Source organism: Arachis hypogaea, chromosome 20, assembly GCF_003086295.3.
Source record: "Arachis hypogaea cultivar Tifrunner chromosome 20, arahy.Tifrunner.gnm2.J5K5, whole genome shotgun sequence".
NCBI lineage: Eukaryota > Viridiplantae > Streptophyta > Magnoliopsida > Fabales > Fabaceae > Arachis > Arachis hypogaea.
This window is the reverse complement of record NC_092055.1, coordinates 89,753,417-89,770,700: the sequence shown is the minus strand read 5'-3', so window position 1 is coordinate 89,770,700 and position 17,284 is coordinate 89,753,417. Positions and strand designations below refer to the sequence as shown.

The following is a 17,284-nucleotide window of genomic DNA, read 5'->3' as shown; positions in this document are numbered from 1 at the left end:
CTCCACTTATGGAGGACATTTTGCAGGAGAAAGAACAGCAGCTAAGGTGTTGCAGTGTGGTTTTTATTGGCCCACTATCTTCAAAGATGCAAAGGAACTAGTGAAGCACTACCATGAATGCCAGAAAGCGGGGAACCTGCCAAGAAGAAATGAAATGCCACAACAATTCATTCTGGAACTTGAATTGTTTGATGTATGGGGGATAGATTTCATGGGACCCTTCCCCACCTCATACTCAAATAATTACATCCTTGTGGCAGTAGACTATGTCTCCAAATGGGTTGAAGCAATAGCAACTCCAACCAATGATAATAAGGTAGTCATGAACTTCCTCAGAAAACACATTTTTTGCCGTTTTGGGGTTCCAAGAACAATCATCAGTGATGGAGGAAGCCACTTCTGCAACAAACCATTAGAGGCATTGCTTCTAAAATATGGAGTCAAACACAAGGTAGCCACACCATACCATCCACAGACAAGTGGGCAAGCCGAAATATCTAATAGGGAACTCAAAAGAATCCTGGAAAAGACTGTGGGAACTTCAAGGAAGGACTGGTCGATTAAGCTAGATGATGCTCTTTGGGCATATAGGACAGCTTTCAAGACACCAATTGGAATGTCTCCTTACCAACTAGTATATGGAAAAGCTTGCCATTTGCCACTGGAGTTGGAGCACAAGGCATTCTGGGCCTTGAAACTCTTGAACTTGGACAGCAAAGCTGCTGGAGAAAGAAGGATGTTGCAAATTCAAGAGTTGGAAGAATTCAGAGCTGAAGCTTATGAGAATGCCAAAATTTACAAAGAAAGAGCAAAGAAGAAGCATGACAGCAACATAGCCCCAAGGAAATTTGAGGAGGGACAAAAAGTATTGCTCTACAATTCTAGGCTGAAGCTATTTCCAGGGAAGCTAAAATCAAGGTGGTCTGGACCATTCCTTGTCACCAAAGTCTCCCAATATGGACAAATAGGAATCATGGAAGAAAAGTCACAACGAACCTTCACGGTGAATGGTCAAAGACTCAAACATTACTTGGGAGATGTGGAGGAGAAGGACAAAGTTAAATATCACCTCAACTGAGGCAGCTGACCGTCAAGCTAATGACGTTAAAGAAGCGCTTGTTGGGAGGCAACCCAACCTGAGGTAATACTACCTTGCTGTTTCTTTTATTTGTTTCAATAAAAAGGTGAAGTAGTTTCTGTGCATTGCAAGGAATTAAGTTTGGTGTTTCACACCAAACAATGAATTCGTGGATCAATAATTCAAAGGGGAATGTGTGACTCCAAGTTTGGTGTTCCACCACACAGATTAACTGAACACAACAACCTTTGAATTATATGAAAGGAACAACCATTCTAAGCAATCATAGAAATGCTTAAAATCCTTAGTAGCAACTTCATTCCAAAGAGTATTCAAGGACTCAAAGAGCAGAGGAGTAAGTAGAAGACTAAGTTTGGTGTTCACACACCAACTTAAGACTCAGACACTTACCCATATATAGTTGAGCTAACCACTCAAGTGCTTGAGAAGCAAGCAACTTCATCACTCTTTGCAGGAAAGGAAACAAGGATCTTAGAAAGAGCATGAAACAACAACTAGGAGAAGAAGGAGAAATCAAATTGTTTCCTGGCAACAAAGAGAAAACAAGGAATTTCACAAGGTGGTATTGTTCCTTGACAATTCTTTAAAAAGGGCAAACAAAAGCATGCTTGTTCTGATTTAAACTGTAATTGTTGAATCTTTCTGGAATGAAAGTTCTAGTATGTTTGTCTGTTTATTGCTTTGAATATAGTGAATGCCTAGATGTTTGGATATATCTTCACCTTCTTAAACAAATGCTTGCCGTGCTTGTTCTGTTTCCAAAAATTAAAAGAAAAGTTTGAACAAAAGTAGCTTGGCTCAATTAGTGACAAATCAAGTAGAATTAAGTGGTGGTATGCATGCTTGATTGTTTAGTCAGATCACTGGAAATAAAGTGTAGAATTATCATTTTTTGTGTAGAAATTGAAAACTGTCTATGGATCTTGATAAATAAATGTCTTTGGCCATGAAAAAGAAAGAAAAAGAAGAAGAAAAAGCCACTGAAAAAGGGCAACCAAAAAGCAAAAAAATTGAGAAAATAAGCTAGGCACCAATGGTTCGAACTTCTGAGACAAATGCCTGTGGTGTTTATGTATTAAGGATATGCTTGGATGAATAGGTTCTGAGGAGTGTTTCAACACTTGGTAACTTGGGTTAACTAACCCGGGATTATCAACCAAAAGTCCATTATCAAGAGCAACCTAAATACAAAACATTTAGTCACACAAAGAGGTGCTGGGCACCAATGTCTCAAGAAGAAATGTGAACTAAAATGCCTGCAGTGGATATGTGTAGTGCACTGATAAGAAAAAGAAAATGCCAAAGGCTTGTGCAACACATGACACTAAGCAAACAAGGAGCAAAGGAGCTCAAAGGAAAAGAAAAGAAAAACAAAGAAGAGAAAAGTGCCAAGGACATAAGAATAACAAGAGGCCATAGCAGTGTTTGATGAATGCAATAAAAAAAGTGATAATCTTACCTGATAAGAATGAAAAAGTGATACTGCAACTTTCTGCATAAAACCCTTCTGATGAACTACAAGTGCTTACTAATATAGCCAATGTAATTGCTTTCTGTTTCATACTTTCTTCTCAAATAACTCAGGACTTGCTTAGGGACAAGCAAGTATTAAGTTTGGTGTTGTGATGCCAAGGCATCTTAGGCGAGTTTCACTAGCATTTTTCTGTTAGTTTTAGTTGTTTTATGTGCTTTCTTGAGCTTAAAGTAACCAAGAATGGTTAAATGAATAACAAAGCAATGAACCATCCAAACAGTATGATTTTTATGCAAATTTCATGAGTTTTTAGTTATATTACTTGAATGCTATGAATGGAAGATTCTCATGAAAATTTGCAAGACTTTGATGCAGTTGTTTGGATGTTTTCAGGAAAGAAGAGGCTAGGCAAGGAAGCAACAAAAATCAATAAAGGAAGCTTGAATATCACATGTGGAGTTTAAGTTCCAGTTTAAGCTTAAACTGGAACTTAAACGGCAAAATCATGAAAGCTGAGGAAAGGGTGAAAGTGGCGTTTAACCTCCAGTTTAACCTTAAACTGGAAGTTAAACGCCAGAAATGGGGAATGCACCAGGGAGCCATTTCCACGTTTAAGCTCCAGTTTAACCTTAAACTGGAGCTTAAACGTGTTCGACCAAGTTTTCTCCTCCAAGGTTGTTTTCTCCATTTCCACGTTTAAGCTCCAGTTTAACCTTAAACTGGAGCTTAAACGTGTTCGACCTCCAGGGCTACCTTTCTCCTCTTCCACGTTTAAGCTCCAGTTTAACCTTAAACTGGAGCTTAAACGTGTTCGACACCTCCAGGGCTACCTTTCTCCTCTTCCACGTTTAAGCTCCAGTTTAACCTTAAACTGGAGCTTAAACGTGTTCGACCTCCAGGGCTGCCTTTCCTATCTCCACGTTTAAGCTTCAGTTTAACCTTAAACTGAAGCTTAAACGTGTTCGACTACGTTACCCTCCAGGGCTGCCTTCTTCCATTTCCACGTTTAAGCTTCAGTTTAACCTTAAACTGAAGCTTAAACGTGCTTCCACAAAAGGCATCACTGGAAGTGTCTGGCGTTTAAGCTGTAGTTTAAGCTTAAACTGCAACTTAAACGCCACTATTGGAAAAGGTTTCTGGGCCAAAAATATTGCAGTTTAAGTTAGCTTTTGAGCACAAACATTAACTTAAACTTACTCTGGTATGAAACCCAATTGAATATCATGGTTTATGGGATTGGGCCTGAAGGATTGATGAGTCTGGAATTTCAATTTGTTGAGTCATGTGTCATTACTTGATTATCACTAAGTTGGCTCAATGAATGTTACAGAATGTGGATCAGCAGCCTCATCAAGATTATGGATCATAAACCCAAAGCAAAAGGAAAGCAGGGAGAGGCCTCAAAGCCCAAGAAACACAACAGAAGCTCAATATAGAAAGTGTATAAATAGGATAGAATTCAAGTTAGGAAGGACTTTGAACCTTTCATTTTGCTAGTTTTCATACCTTTGTAATTGAATTCAGAGCTATGACTCACTAAACCCCCTTTCATTGGGTTAGGGAGCTCTATTGTAATTCAATGAATCAATAATAGTTTATCTTCTTCTTCAATCTTTTCTCTTGAATTTTGTTAGAAAGCTTCTCGATCTAATTCCATTGGGTAGTTGTCTTGGGAAAGAAACTACCCATAATTGGAATCCTTCGGAACCTTGGGAAAGGAATGGAGGATTCATGCTAGAGAAGCTTTCTCACAGTGAATTGGATTGGGGTTTGGATGGATATTGTGACATGTAATCCTACCAAATTGTGGTTCATGAAACTGTGTGGTATAATCAGTGATCGAGCATCATCTCTTCTTATGAACATTTAAACCAAGGGATTGGGAATTTGTTTGTTTTTAGAGAGAATTGGTGAGCCAAGGGATTGGGATCCAATCATATAAGATTGCCAAGCAAAATTCAATGAACGCATTGGTTGAGGAAGAGATAAACATGTTTTGATTCGGAGATCTCAATATCTCCTATAACCCAATGAATTCCCCATTTCTGATTTCCACTTTCTCTTTACATTCTACAACTCAATTCATGCAATCACCCCCATTCCCTTTTAATTTCAGCAATTTAGCTTCTGCTCTTTAATTCATGCAATTTAAGATTTCGCCATTTCAATTTCTTTCCATTTACGTTTCCCGCCAATTTTACATTCCGCAATTCTCATCTAATTCTTGATTCCGCTCAACTAGACACACTTCTAATCCGAATTGCTCATTCAACCAATCCTTGTGGGATTCGACCTCACTCTATTGTGAGTTTTTACTTGACGATAACCGGTGCACTTGCCGGAAGGAATTTTGCCGATCGTGCAATTTCCTAAATCGTGGCATAACTAGTTTATGCGCATCACTAAACCAAGCTGTCCCTAACCATGTGCTTGTGGTGTGTAGGTGTCAAGTGAAAACTTGAGACTGAGCGGTTAAAGTCAAGGTCCAAAGCAAAAGAAGAGTGTGCTTAAGAACCCTGGACACCTCTAATTGGGGACTTTAGCAAAGCTGAGTCACAATCTGAAAAGGTTCACCCAATTATGTGTCTGTGGCATTTATGTATCCGGTGGTAATACTGGAAAACAAAGTGCTTAGGGCCACGGCCAAGACTCATAAAGAAGCTGTGTTCAAGAATCATCACACTGAACTAGGAGAATCAATAACACTATCTGAACTCTGAGTTCTTATAGATGCCAATCATTCTGAACCTCAATGGATAAAGTGAGATGCCAAAACTATTCAAGAGGCAAAAAGCTACAAGTCCCGCTCATATGATTGAAGCTATGTTTCATTGATAGTTTGGAATTTATAGTATATTCTCTTCTTTTTATCCTATTTGATTTTCAGTTGCTTGGGGACAAGCAACAATTTAAGTTTGGTGTTGTGATGAGCGGATAATTTATACGCTTTTTGACATTGTTTTTAGTATATTTTTAGTAGGATCTAGTTACTTTTAGGGATGTTTTCATTAGTTTTTATGTTAAATTTACATTTCTGGACTTTACTATGAGTTTGTGTGTTTTTCTATGATTTTAGGTATTTTCTGGCTGAAATTGAGGGACTTGAGCAAAAATCAGATTCAGAGGTTGAAGAAGGACTGCTGATGCTGTTGGACTCTGACCTCCCTGCACTCAAAGTGGATTTTCTGGAGCTACAGAACTCGAAATGGCGCGCTTCTAATTGCGTTAGAAAGTAGACATCCAGGGCTTTCCAGAAATATATAATAGTCCATACTTTGGCCAAGAATAGATGACGTAAACTGGCGCTCAATGCCAGCTCTCTGCCCAAATCTGGCGTCCAGCGCCAGAAAAGGATCCAAAACCAGAGTTGAACGCCAGAAATGGATCAAAACCTGGCGTTCAACTCCACAAATGGCCTCTGCACGTGGAATGTAAAGCTCAGCCCAAGCACACACCAGGTGGGCCCCGGAAGTGAATTTATGCATCAATTACTTACTCATGTAAACCCTAGTAGCTAGTTTATTATAAATAGGACCTTTTACTATTGTATTAGGTATCTTTGATCAGTTGTATGCTATCTTAGATCACGTTTGAGGGCTGGCCTCTCGGCCATGCCTGGAATTTCACTTATGTATTTTTAACGGTAGAGTTTCTACACTCCATAGATTAAGGTGTGGAGCTCTACTGTTTCTCAAGGATTAATGCAAAGTACTACTGTTTTCTATTCAATTCATCTTGTTTCGCTTCTAAGATATTCATTCGTACTTCAATCTGAATGTGATGAACGTGACAATCATCATCATTCCCTATGAACGCGTGCCTGACAACCACTTCCGTTCTACCTTAGACTGAATGAGTATCTCTTAGATCTCCTAACCAGAATCTTCGTGGCGTAAGCTAGAATGATGGCGGCATTCAAAAGAATCCGGAAGGTCTAAACCTTGTCTGTGGTATTCCGAGTAGGATTCAATGAATGAATGACTGTGACGAGCTCCAAACTCGCGATTGCGGGGCGTTAGTGACAGACGCAAAAGGATAGTAAATCCTATTCCAGCATGATCGAGAACCGACAGATGAATAGCCGTGCCATGACAGGGTGCGTTGACCATTTTCACTGAGAGGATAAGATGAAGCCATTGACAAGGGTGATGCCTCCAGACGATTAGCCATACCGTGACAGGGCAATGGATCATTTTCCCGAGAGATGACCGAAAGTAGCCATTGACAGTGGTGATGTATCACATAAAGCCAACCATGGAAAGGAGTAAGACTGATTGGATGAAGATAGCAGGAAAGCAGAGGTTCAGAGGAACGAAGGCATCTCCATTCGCTTATCTGAAATTCTCACCAATGAATTACATAAGTATTTCTATCCCTATTCTATTAATTATTATTCGAAAACACCATTATCAATTTATATCTGCCTAACTGAGATTTGCAATGTGACCATAGCTTGCTTCATACCAACAATCTCCGTGGGATTCGACCCTTACTCACGTAAGGTATTACTTGGACGACCCAGTGCACTTGCTGGTTAGTTACACGGAGTTGTGAACCATGGTCTTGGCATCATGTTTTTGGCACCATTTCCAGGGAAAGAAAGAGCAATGAATTTTACATAATTAAAGTGTAATCACGATTCCGCGTACCATCTGGGCGTTCAGCGCCAGCCTTCCACCAAATTTCTGGCGTTTTAGCGCCAGAGTTATTTTTCCCTGGGCTCTTTCTGTCCTCAGGTGAATTTTGGGTGGTTTGCTCATTTCTTGGCTTTTTGCTGCCTTGAGGTGGGGTATTTAATGTTTTCCCACTTCTTAATTGAACTGCTTGGCATTCTTCTGTTATTTGTCTTGACAGCTGCTGCTTTGTTTGCCTAAACTGTTCTTCCATATGCATATTAGCCATTCTTGTCTCTTGTAGCCTATCTTTAAATTCGGCTAACTGCTTTGTTAGAAAGTCCAATTGATGATTGAATTCAGTAGCTTGTTTCACAGGGCTTAGTTCAGCAGTTACTGTTTTAACCTCTTCTTTCATGGAAGGGTCACTGCTTAGGTACAGATGCTGATTCCTGGCAACTGTATCAATAAGCTCTTGAGCCTCTTCAATTGTCTTTCTCATGTGGATAGATCCACCAGCTGAGTAATCTAGAGACATCTGAGCTCCTTCTGCAAGCCCATAATAGAAGATGTCTAACTGAATCCACTCTGAAAACATTTCAGAGGGGCATTTTCGTAGCATCTCTCTGTATCTCTCCCAGGCATCATAAAGAGATTCATTATCTCCTTGTTTAAAGCCTTGGATGTCCAGCCTTAGCTGTGTCATCCGTTTTGGAGGAAAGTATTGATTCAGGAATTTTTCTGTCAGCTGTTTCCATGTCCTTATGCTGGCCTTAGGTTGGTTATTTAACCACCTTTTGGCTTGGTCTTTTACAGCAAATGGAAACAGTAATAATCTGTAGACATCCTGATCTACTTCCTTATCATGTACTGTGTCAGCAATCTGTAGAAACTGTGCCAGAAACTCTGTAGGTTCTTCCTATGGAAGACCGGAATACTGGCAATTTTGTTGCACTATGATAATGAGCTGAGGATTCAACTCAAAGCTACTGACTCCAATGGAGGGTATGCAGATACTACTCCCATATGAAGTAGTAGAGGGGTTAGCATATGACCCCAGAGTCCTCCTGGACTGTTCATTTCCGCTTAGGTCCATGACAAAGAAAGGAAGATGATGTAAAATAAAAAAAAATATTTTTATTTATTTAATTATTTATTTATTTCGAAAACAAAATAAATCAAATTAAAATAAATAAAAAAAATGAGTGAAGATTTTCGAAAAATTGAGGAGAGAGAAAGTGGTTAGGAAGTTTTGAAAAGGATATGATAATTTTTGAAAAAGGTTTTAAATTTTAAAATAAAAATCTGAATTTTAGAAATAGATTTCGAAAATTTGCTTTTAAAACAGAGAGAAAAGATATTTTTGAATTTAAAGAGGAGAGAGAAAAATAATAAGATAGCACAAGATTTAAAATTTTTAGATCTGATGCTCCTTGTTTTCGAAAATTTTTAAGGAAAAAAAACACTAAGGAACACCAAACTTAAAAATTTTAAGATCAAGACACTAGGAAAATTCAAGAACACTTTGAAGATTCACAGGAACACACGAACACGAAGGAAGAACACCAAGCTTAAAATTTTTAGAAAACCAAACTAAAATTTTTGAAAAACACAGAGAAATCAACAAGAAAACACCAAACTTTAAGTTTGGCACAGGATTTAATAGAAAAATTATTTTTAAAAAAGGTTTTAATAAGAAAATAAGGATTCTAAAATTTTAACACGACAATAATACGAGAATCTAAACAAAAAGAGAAATTTTTCCTAATCTAAGCAACAAAATAAACCGTTAGTTGTCCAAACACGAACAATCCCCGGCAACGGCGCCAAAAACTTGGTGCACGAATTGTGAATCACACTTTTCACAACGCGTACCACTAACCAGCAAGTGCACTGGGTCGTCCAAGTAATACCTTACGTGAGTAAGGGTCGAATCCCACGGAAATTGTTGGTTTGAAGCAATCTATGGTTATCTTGTAATTCTTAGTCAGAAAGTCAATTATATTTATCAGTTGAATTGCGAATAAATAAAAGAGCATGGATTAAAGGTTACTTGTTGTGCAGTAATGGAGAATATGTTGGAGTTTTGGAGATGCTTTGTGTTCTGAATCTCTGCTTTCCTCTGTCTTCTGATTCATGCATGCACGTCCTCCTATGGCAAGCTGTGTGTTGGTGGATCACCGTTGTCAATGGCTACCATCCATCCTTCTAGTGAAAATGGTCCAGGTGCGCTGTCACCGCACGGCTAATCATCTGCAGGTTCTCAATCGTACCGGAATAGGATTTACTATCCTTTTGCGTCTGTCACTACGCCCAGCACTCACGAGTTTGAAGCACGTCACAGTCATTCAATCCCAGAGTCCTACTCGGAATACCACAGACAAGGTTTAGACTTTCCGGACTCTCATGAATGCCGCCATCAATCTAGCCTATACCACAAAGATTCTGATTAAGAGATCTAAGAGATACTCATTCAATCTAAAGTAGAACGGAAGTGGTTGTCAGGCACGCGTTCATAGGGAATGATGATGATTGTCACGTTCATCACATTCAGGTTGAAGTGCGAATGAATATCTTAGATAGGAACACGTATGTTGAATAGAAAACAGAAATACTTGCATTAATTCATTGAGACACCGCAGAGCTCCTCACCCCCAACAATGGAGTTTAGAGACTCATGCCGTCAAAGAGTACAAAGTTTTGATCTAAAATGTCATGAGATACAAAATAAGTCTCTAAAAGTTGTTTAAATACTCAACTAGTAACCTAGGTTTACAGAAATTGAGTAAACTATGATAGATAGTGCAGAAATCCACTTCTGGGGCCCCACTTGGTATGTGCTGGGGCTGAGACTAAAGCTTCTCACGTGCATAAGGCTGTTTTGGGCGTTCAACGCCAGTTTTGGATCCTTTTGTGGCGTTGAACTCTAACTTTTGATCCTTTTCTGGCGCTGGACGCCAGAATTAGGCAGAGAACTGGCGTTGAACGCCAGTTTACGTCGTTTATTCTTCGGAAAAGTATGGACTATTATATATTGCTGGAAAGCCCTGTATGTCTACTTTCCAACGCAATTGGAAGCGCGCCATTCCGAGTTCTGTAGCTCCAGAAAATCCACTTTGAGTGCAGGGAGGTCAGAATCCAACAGCATCAGCAGTCCTTTTTCAGCCTAAATCAGATTTTTGCTCAGCTCCTTCAATTTCAGCCAGAAAAATACCTGAAATTACAGAAAAACACACAACTCATAGTAAATTCCAGAAATATGAATTTTTCCTAAAAACTAATCGAAATAAACTAAAAACTAACTAGAATATACTAAAAACTATATGAAATTAACCCCAAAAAGCGTATAAAATATCCGCTCATCAGTGTGGCACACTAGTTCATCCATCCAGAGGGGATCATCACTTGGGCGTGCTACTTGGTGTCGAAGGTGTGGCATGCCAGCTTCAAATTGTCACTTTGGCGTGCCACTTGAAGAGCCAGGCGTGGCATGCCAAGCTAATAAGAATCACACTAAAGGGGCGTGCCAGTTGAGCACCAAGGCGTGGCATGCCAGTACAAGATTCCAGAGAGTAATATTGAAGACCCAAAAGGCTGGGAATGCCACTTGGTATCGAGGGCGTGGCACGCCATCTTTAAATCATCACTTTGGCGTGCCACTTGAAGAGCCAGGCGTGGCACGCCAAGCTGGAAATAACCACATTGAAGTGGACGTGCCACTTGAGCATCAAGGCATGGCACGCTAGTACAAGTTTCCAGAGAAGAGGTTGAAAGCCAAAAGGGCTGGGCGTGCCACTTGATGTCGAAGGCATGGCATGCCAACTCTCCATTGTCACTTGGGCATGCCACTTGAAGACCCAGGCGTGGCACGCCAGCACTCAAAAGGGCCAAAGCAAAGGCTGGGCGTGCCACTTGGTGTTGAAGACGTGGTACGCCAGCTCCATATTCTCACTAAGGTGTGCCACTTGAGGACCCAGGCGTGGCACGCCAGCTACTGAATCAAAGAAGAATGCTGGGCGTGGCACACCAGACCCTGGGCGTGCCACGTTAGTTCAACTTTCTAGAGAAGGGAGATAGAAGGAAAAAGCCTGGGCGTGCCACTTGGGTTCGAAGGCGTAGCACGCTAGGCCAACACCATCACTTAAGAAGACCCTGGGCGTGCCACTTGGGCTCGAAGGCATGGCACGCCAGGGAAATCAACACATGGGGCGTGCCACTTGAAGAGCTTGGCATGAGGCACCAAGCCAAATTGGAGGATAGGCGTGGCACGCCACCTGAATGCCAGCCAAACGCCAACCTAGAAGGTCACGTTTATTAAGTTTCTTTTCCCTCCAAATTGTATTTTTCTTTTCTCTTTTGTATTCTCTTTATTCTAGTGATAGGAGTAGTATAAATAGCCCAAGAAAGTACTAAGAAAGGGGTTAAGCAGTTGACCTATTAGTTGTAGTTAGATTTAGTTTTCACTTTATCATCTCTTCCATCTCTTGTACTTTTCTCTGAGCTATGAGTAGCTGAATTCCCTCTCATTGAGAGAGGGATCTCTGTTGTACTTGATGGATTAATGATAGTTAATTTCTTCTTCTCTTCATCTTCTCTTTGATTTGCTAGAAGGAATTTCGTTTTAATGTTAGTGTTCAATCATCTTGAAAAAGAGGTTGAATGCAAAATGGGTTTCATGGGAACCTTGGAAAAGGAAACATGAAACCATGCTAGAAATCCCTTTTCACACTTGAGTAGGATCTGGATTTTGTTGTTTGGATATGGTGACATATAATCCTCCCTATACTTGGACCTATGATGATGTATGGTATAATCAGGGACCAAGCATATCTCTCTTTATGAGCAATTAGACCAAGGAATTGGCTATTGATCAAGATCTGAGAGATTGAGTCACCAAGGGATTGGGGCTCAATCAATCATGATTGCCAAGAGGTCAATGAGTTGCATGATTGAAGATGGGATGAACTGGATCTAATCCAAAGAGAACAACATCTCCTGATCTCAATGAATTCTCCCTATTCTTATCTTCCACTTTCTTTATAGCTTTCTTTATATTCTGTAAATCCCCATTCCCATTTACTTTTGAGTCATTTATGTTTCTGCACTTTACATTATTGTCATTTCCGTTTCTGCACTTTACTGCTTATATTTACTTTTGAGCCATTTATGTTTCTGCCCATTTACAATTCTGCAATCACCATTTATTTTGCTTAGCTTAACTAATTCAACAATCAATTAAAGTTGCTCAAGTATACCAATCTCTATTGATATGATCCCACTCCATTGTGGGTTATTACTTGACGATAATTTTTGGTGTGCTTTCCAAAAGAACGAATTCATCATTTTTTACATGGGGTGTGAATTCCGGCCCATCAAGTTTTATGGCGCCGTTGCCAGGGATTGGTTTGAATTTGACAATGACTAGATTGATTGGAGAGCTAGATTAAGAATTTTCATTTCCTTGTTATTTTTTTTTTCAGTTCTTTAATTTTCCTTCTGTTCTGTTTTATTTTTATTTTACTTCAGATTTTTGTTATTCATTGTTCATATTTCCATTCTTCTAACTGTTTGATTAATTGCATCAACCAAGATAACCATCAATCTTAACAAGAGTGATTCTTTCACATGCCCTCTGCTTGCTATTTGTTGAATGTATGACAGGTAGAAGGGGAGAAACTTCATCCTCCTTCGATAGTAAACCTGAGAGGACTTTCCTTAGATTAAGGAAGGAAGCAAGAGGCAAAGGCATAGTTGGAGAGAAAGTAGTAGAGAAAGATCTAGGAGCTACTATGGAAGAAGAAGTACAAAACCATGTTGGAGTGGATGCTAGTAATCATATTGGGCAAGAGAGGAGAGTCTTAGGCTCCTACATCAACCCAAATCCAGGAAACTGTGGCAGCAACATTCTCAAACCAACAATTCATGCTAACAACTTTGAGTTGAAATCTCAACTCATCACACTTGTTCAGAATAATTGCTCATATGGAGGGGGAGCCCAGGAGGACCCAAACCAACACCTCACTACATTCTTGAGGATTTGTGACACTGTAAAGTCCAATGGTGTACACCCTGACACTTACAAGCTACTTTTGTTCCCTTTCTCACTCAGAGATAAGGCAACAAAGTGGTTGGAAGCATTTCCTAAGGAGAGCCTAACAACTTGGGATGAGGTTGTAAACAAATTTCTAGCTAGATTCTACCCCCACAGAGAGTGAATAGATTGAGAGCTGAGGTGCAGACCTTCAGACAACAAAATGGTGAAACACTTTATGAGGCCTGGGAGAGGTTCAAAGAATTGACAAGGAAATGCCCTCCGGACATGTTCAACGAATGGGTTCAACTCCACATCTTCTATGAAGGGCTATCATATGAAGCAAAGAAAGCTGTGGACCACTCTTCAGGGGGTTCACTCAACAAGAAGAAAATCATTGAAGAAGCCATAGATGTTATAGAGACTGTAGCTGAAAATGAATACTTCTATGCTTCAGAAAGATCACAAAAGAAAGGAGTGCTGGAGTTAAATTCTATGGATGCCTTGTTAGCACAAAACAAGATGATTGCAGCACAACTAGCAGCCCTAACAAAGAGGATGGAGACTGGCAAAGTTTCAGTTGTCCAAGCTCAAGCACCATCACAGGAAGAAGATGCTCCAAAAGTTGAAAATGAATAGAAGTAGGCAAATTATGTGAACAATTCTTCTAGACCACCATATGACCCAAACTCCAAGACATATAACCCAGGTTGGAAGAACCACCCAAACTTTAGGTGGAGAAACCAACAAAGCCACAACCAAGACCACAACAAACCTTACCAATCCAACCAATACAACAACCATAACTCCAACCATCAGTCAGGCAACAACAGACCTTATCACAACTCACAAAATATATCATATCACTCCACCCAATAAACACACAGCAACCACCACCAAGAAACATTAACCCCAACCATGCAACCATGTGAAATCAAGAGTAATTTTGAAAGAGTGGAAGCTGCAATAGCACAGATGTCATCACAACTGACAGGAGATATTTCCAATATTTTGGAGAGACAAATACAAGCCGAAAGAAAGATGGATGCCAACCAAGAAGAGTGCAGATCAAACATAAGGAATCAAAGCGCAACAATTTCAAAGTTGGAAGCACAATTAGCAAGCTTATCTAAGTAGATTCCAATGCCCACACATACATTTCCCAGTGATACCATGGCCAACCCAAGAGGAGAATACAAGGCAATCACAATTAGAAGTGGAAAAGTTGTAGAAGAAGCATCCCCAAATGGGAGAAATCAAGAAAAAGAAGCTGCAAAGGAGCCTGAAAACAAGAAAGAAGAAGAGACCCCTGCACCATCCTCATCAAAGCCAGTCCTAAAGCCTTATGTGTTCCAAGCACCCTATCCACAAAGGTTAAGGAAAGATGGAAAAGACAGCCAGTTCTCAAGGTTCCTAGAAATCCTTAAGAAGCTCCAGATCAACATACCCTTTACTGAGGCATTAGAGCAAATGCCCCTCTATGCCAAATTCTTAAAGGAGCTCATGACAATAAAGAGAAATTGGGGAGAGAAAGAAACCATAATACTAACTAAGGAATGCAGTGCTATCATACAAAAGAAGCTTCCTCAGAAGATGAAAGACCCTGGGAGTTTCCAAATTCCATGCATCATAGGTGATATCACCATTGAAAAAGCATTGTGTGACCTGGGGCTAGTATCAATCTCATGTCCTTGGCCATGATGAGAAGGATGAAGATTGAGGAAGCCAAACTAACAAGGATGGCACTCCAATTGGCTGACAGAACATTCAAATTCCTTCATGGGTAGTGGAGGATTTGTTGGTGAAAGTGGGAGAGTTTATTTTCCCAGTTGACTTTGTCGTGCTGGATATGGAAGAGGAAGCCAACACATCAATCATCCTAGGAAGGCCATTCCTAGCTACTACTGGAGCCATTATTGATGTTCAAAAGGGGAGCTAGTCTTGAGATTACATGAAGAGAAGATGGTCTTTAATGTCTTCAAAGCAATGAGTTACCCCAAAGAATCCATAGGAGAGTGCATGATGGTAGATACCATAGAAGAGATAGTTCAAGGAGTTTTGGAGGAAGAACAATGTGAAGAGATTATGGAGCTGGAACAACAAGCATCAGGTGGAGAGTTACCACAAGAGATCATGGATAATTCAATCATGCTGAACCACACAGACAACAAGAAAGTGGAGACACCAAAACTAGAGCTAAAGACCCTGCCTCTAAGCTTGAAGTATGCATACTTGGGTGACAACAACACTTACCGAGTGATCATTAATTCAAGCTTGAGTAAGGAGCAAGAAGAGGAGCTTCTCCAAGTATTGAGACAACATAAGGATGCTATAGGATGGACACTTGCAGCCTTGAAGGGAATTAGTCCTTCAATGTGCATGCACAAAATCCTACTTGAAGAAGGAGCCAAGCCCTCAAGACAGCAACAAAGAAGGCTAAACCCAACCATGAATGAAGTAGTCCAAAAAGAGGTGTTGAAATTATGGCAAGCTGGGGTAATCTACCCAATCTCAGATAGCCCTTGGGTAAGCCCAGTGCAAGTAGTCCCAAAGAAAAGAAGGATCACTGTCGTACCAAATGAGAAGAATGAGCTGATACCTACAAGAACAGTGACCAGATGGCGCATGTGCATTGATTATAGGAAGCTTAACGAGGCCACTAGGAAGGATCACTTTCCCCTACCTTTCATGGACCAGATGCTGGAAAGACTTGCGGGACATGAATATAAATTGCTTCTTGGACGGTTACTCTAGTTACAACCAAATAGTTGTAGACCCTAAGGACCAAGAAAATACCTCATTTACCTGTCCCTATGGTGTTTTTGGTTATAGGAGAATGCCCTTTGGATTGTGCAATGCACCTACAACATTCCAAAGGTGCATGCTCTCCATATTTTTAGACATGATTGAAAGATTCATGAGGTGTTTATGGATGACTTTTCTGTATTTGGTGATTCATATTCTAACTATTTGCACCACTCAACCTTGGTGCTAAAGAGATGTCAAGAAACCAACCTTGTTTTAAATTGGAAAAAATGCCACTTTATGGTTACAGAGGGGGTGGTTCTTGATGAGTGAATTCTTTGATAGTCTAGAATTTCTGAAATAAATTCTCGTTGCAAGTATAGTTCTAAACCAACAAAGAATCCTCACATGCAAAAATTTTGGTTGTCACAAATAACAAACCCCAAATAAGAATTAACCGAAGTATTTGAACTCCGGGTTGTCTCACAAGGAATTGCAATGAAGTGATCAATTATTGGCTATGAAGGAATAACGGGGTTTGATTTATAATTGGCAAGAAAAATAAATGACAGGAAAGTAAAATGTCAAGAACTAATAAAATAAAGAAAAGAACTCTTGGCTAGACATAGGTAATTGAGATCACCATCCTTGTCTACAAACCAAATATTGACAATTATGAAGAACCAAGCTCATCAAGGCTACTTCTATGCTTGAAGTATATCAAATGGCTTGATCAACATCAATCCATAGGTTCTAACCTAGCTACTAATTGACTTAGTAGTAGGCTAGTATCAATGGTTATCAAATTGACCACCAAGGGTTCTCAAAAATCACCAATTCAATGAGACCCAATGACTCAAGGTCACTCAATCCCCTTAGCCTAGGCCAAGAGTAAAGAAAACTCCCCAAAAACTAGCGAAAGCATTTTAACAAATACCTAGAGTGCAATAAAAGTAAACATCACAACATGCAAGAATTAACAAAACCCATAACTATCATAAGCAAGAGACCAACAATAGCAATGAAGATAAACATAGAAGAGCATGGAAACATAAAATTGCATTAAAGAAAATTAAGATCCAACATGGTTCATCAACATAAAGAGGGCAAAATAAGAAATCACAGGTAAAACTATAAGAGTAAAGATGTAGCAATAAGAAATTGAAAGGGAAAACTAAATTAAAATAAGAATTGAAAGTTGGATCTAAGAGAATTAAACTTAAACTACCCTAAATTCTAGAGAGAAGGGAGAGCTTCTCTCTCTAGAATTCTAACCTAAACCATGAAACAAAAACTAAACTATGACTACTTGCCCCTTCCCC

The 17,284-nt window shown here is 39.7% G+C and overlaps 1 protein-coding gene across 1 annotated transcript in view; it reads left to right on the top strand.

Moving 5' to 3' along the window:
• The window catches only part of LOC140183105 (uncharacterized), a 31,048-nt gene extending 17,192 nt beyond the window's left edge, over positions 1-13,856 (top strand). The window contains exons 4-7 of the mRNA XM_072231121.1: positions 476-1,003; positions 12,713-12,752; positions 12,848-13,015; positions 13,675-13,856. Coding sequence (XP_072087222.1) covers positions 476-1,003; positions 12,713-12,752; positions 12,848-13,015; positions 13,675-13,856 — 918 coding nt within the window. The remainder of the gene's footprint in view (positions 1-475; positions 1,004-12,712; positions 12,753-12,847; positions 13,016-13,674) is intronic.
• The last annotated feature ends 3,428 nt before the right edge of the window (positions 13,857-17,284 follow it).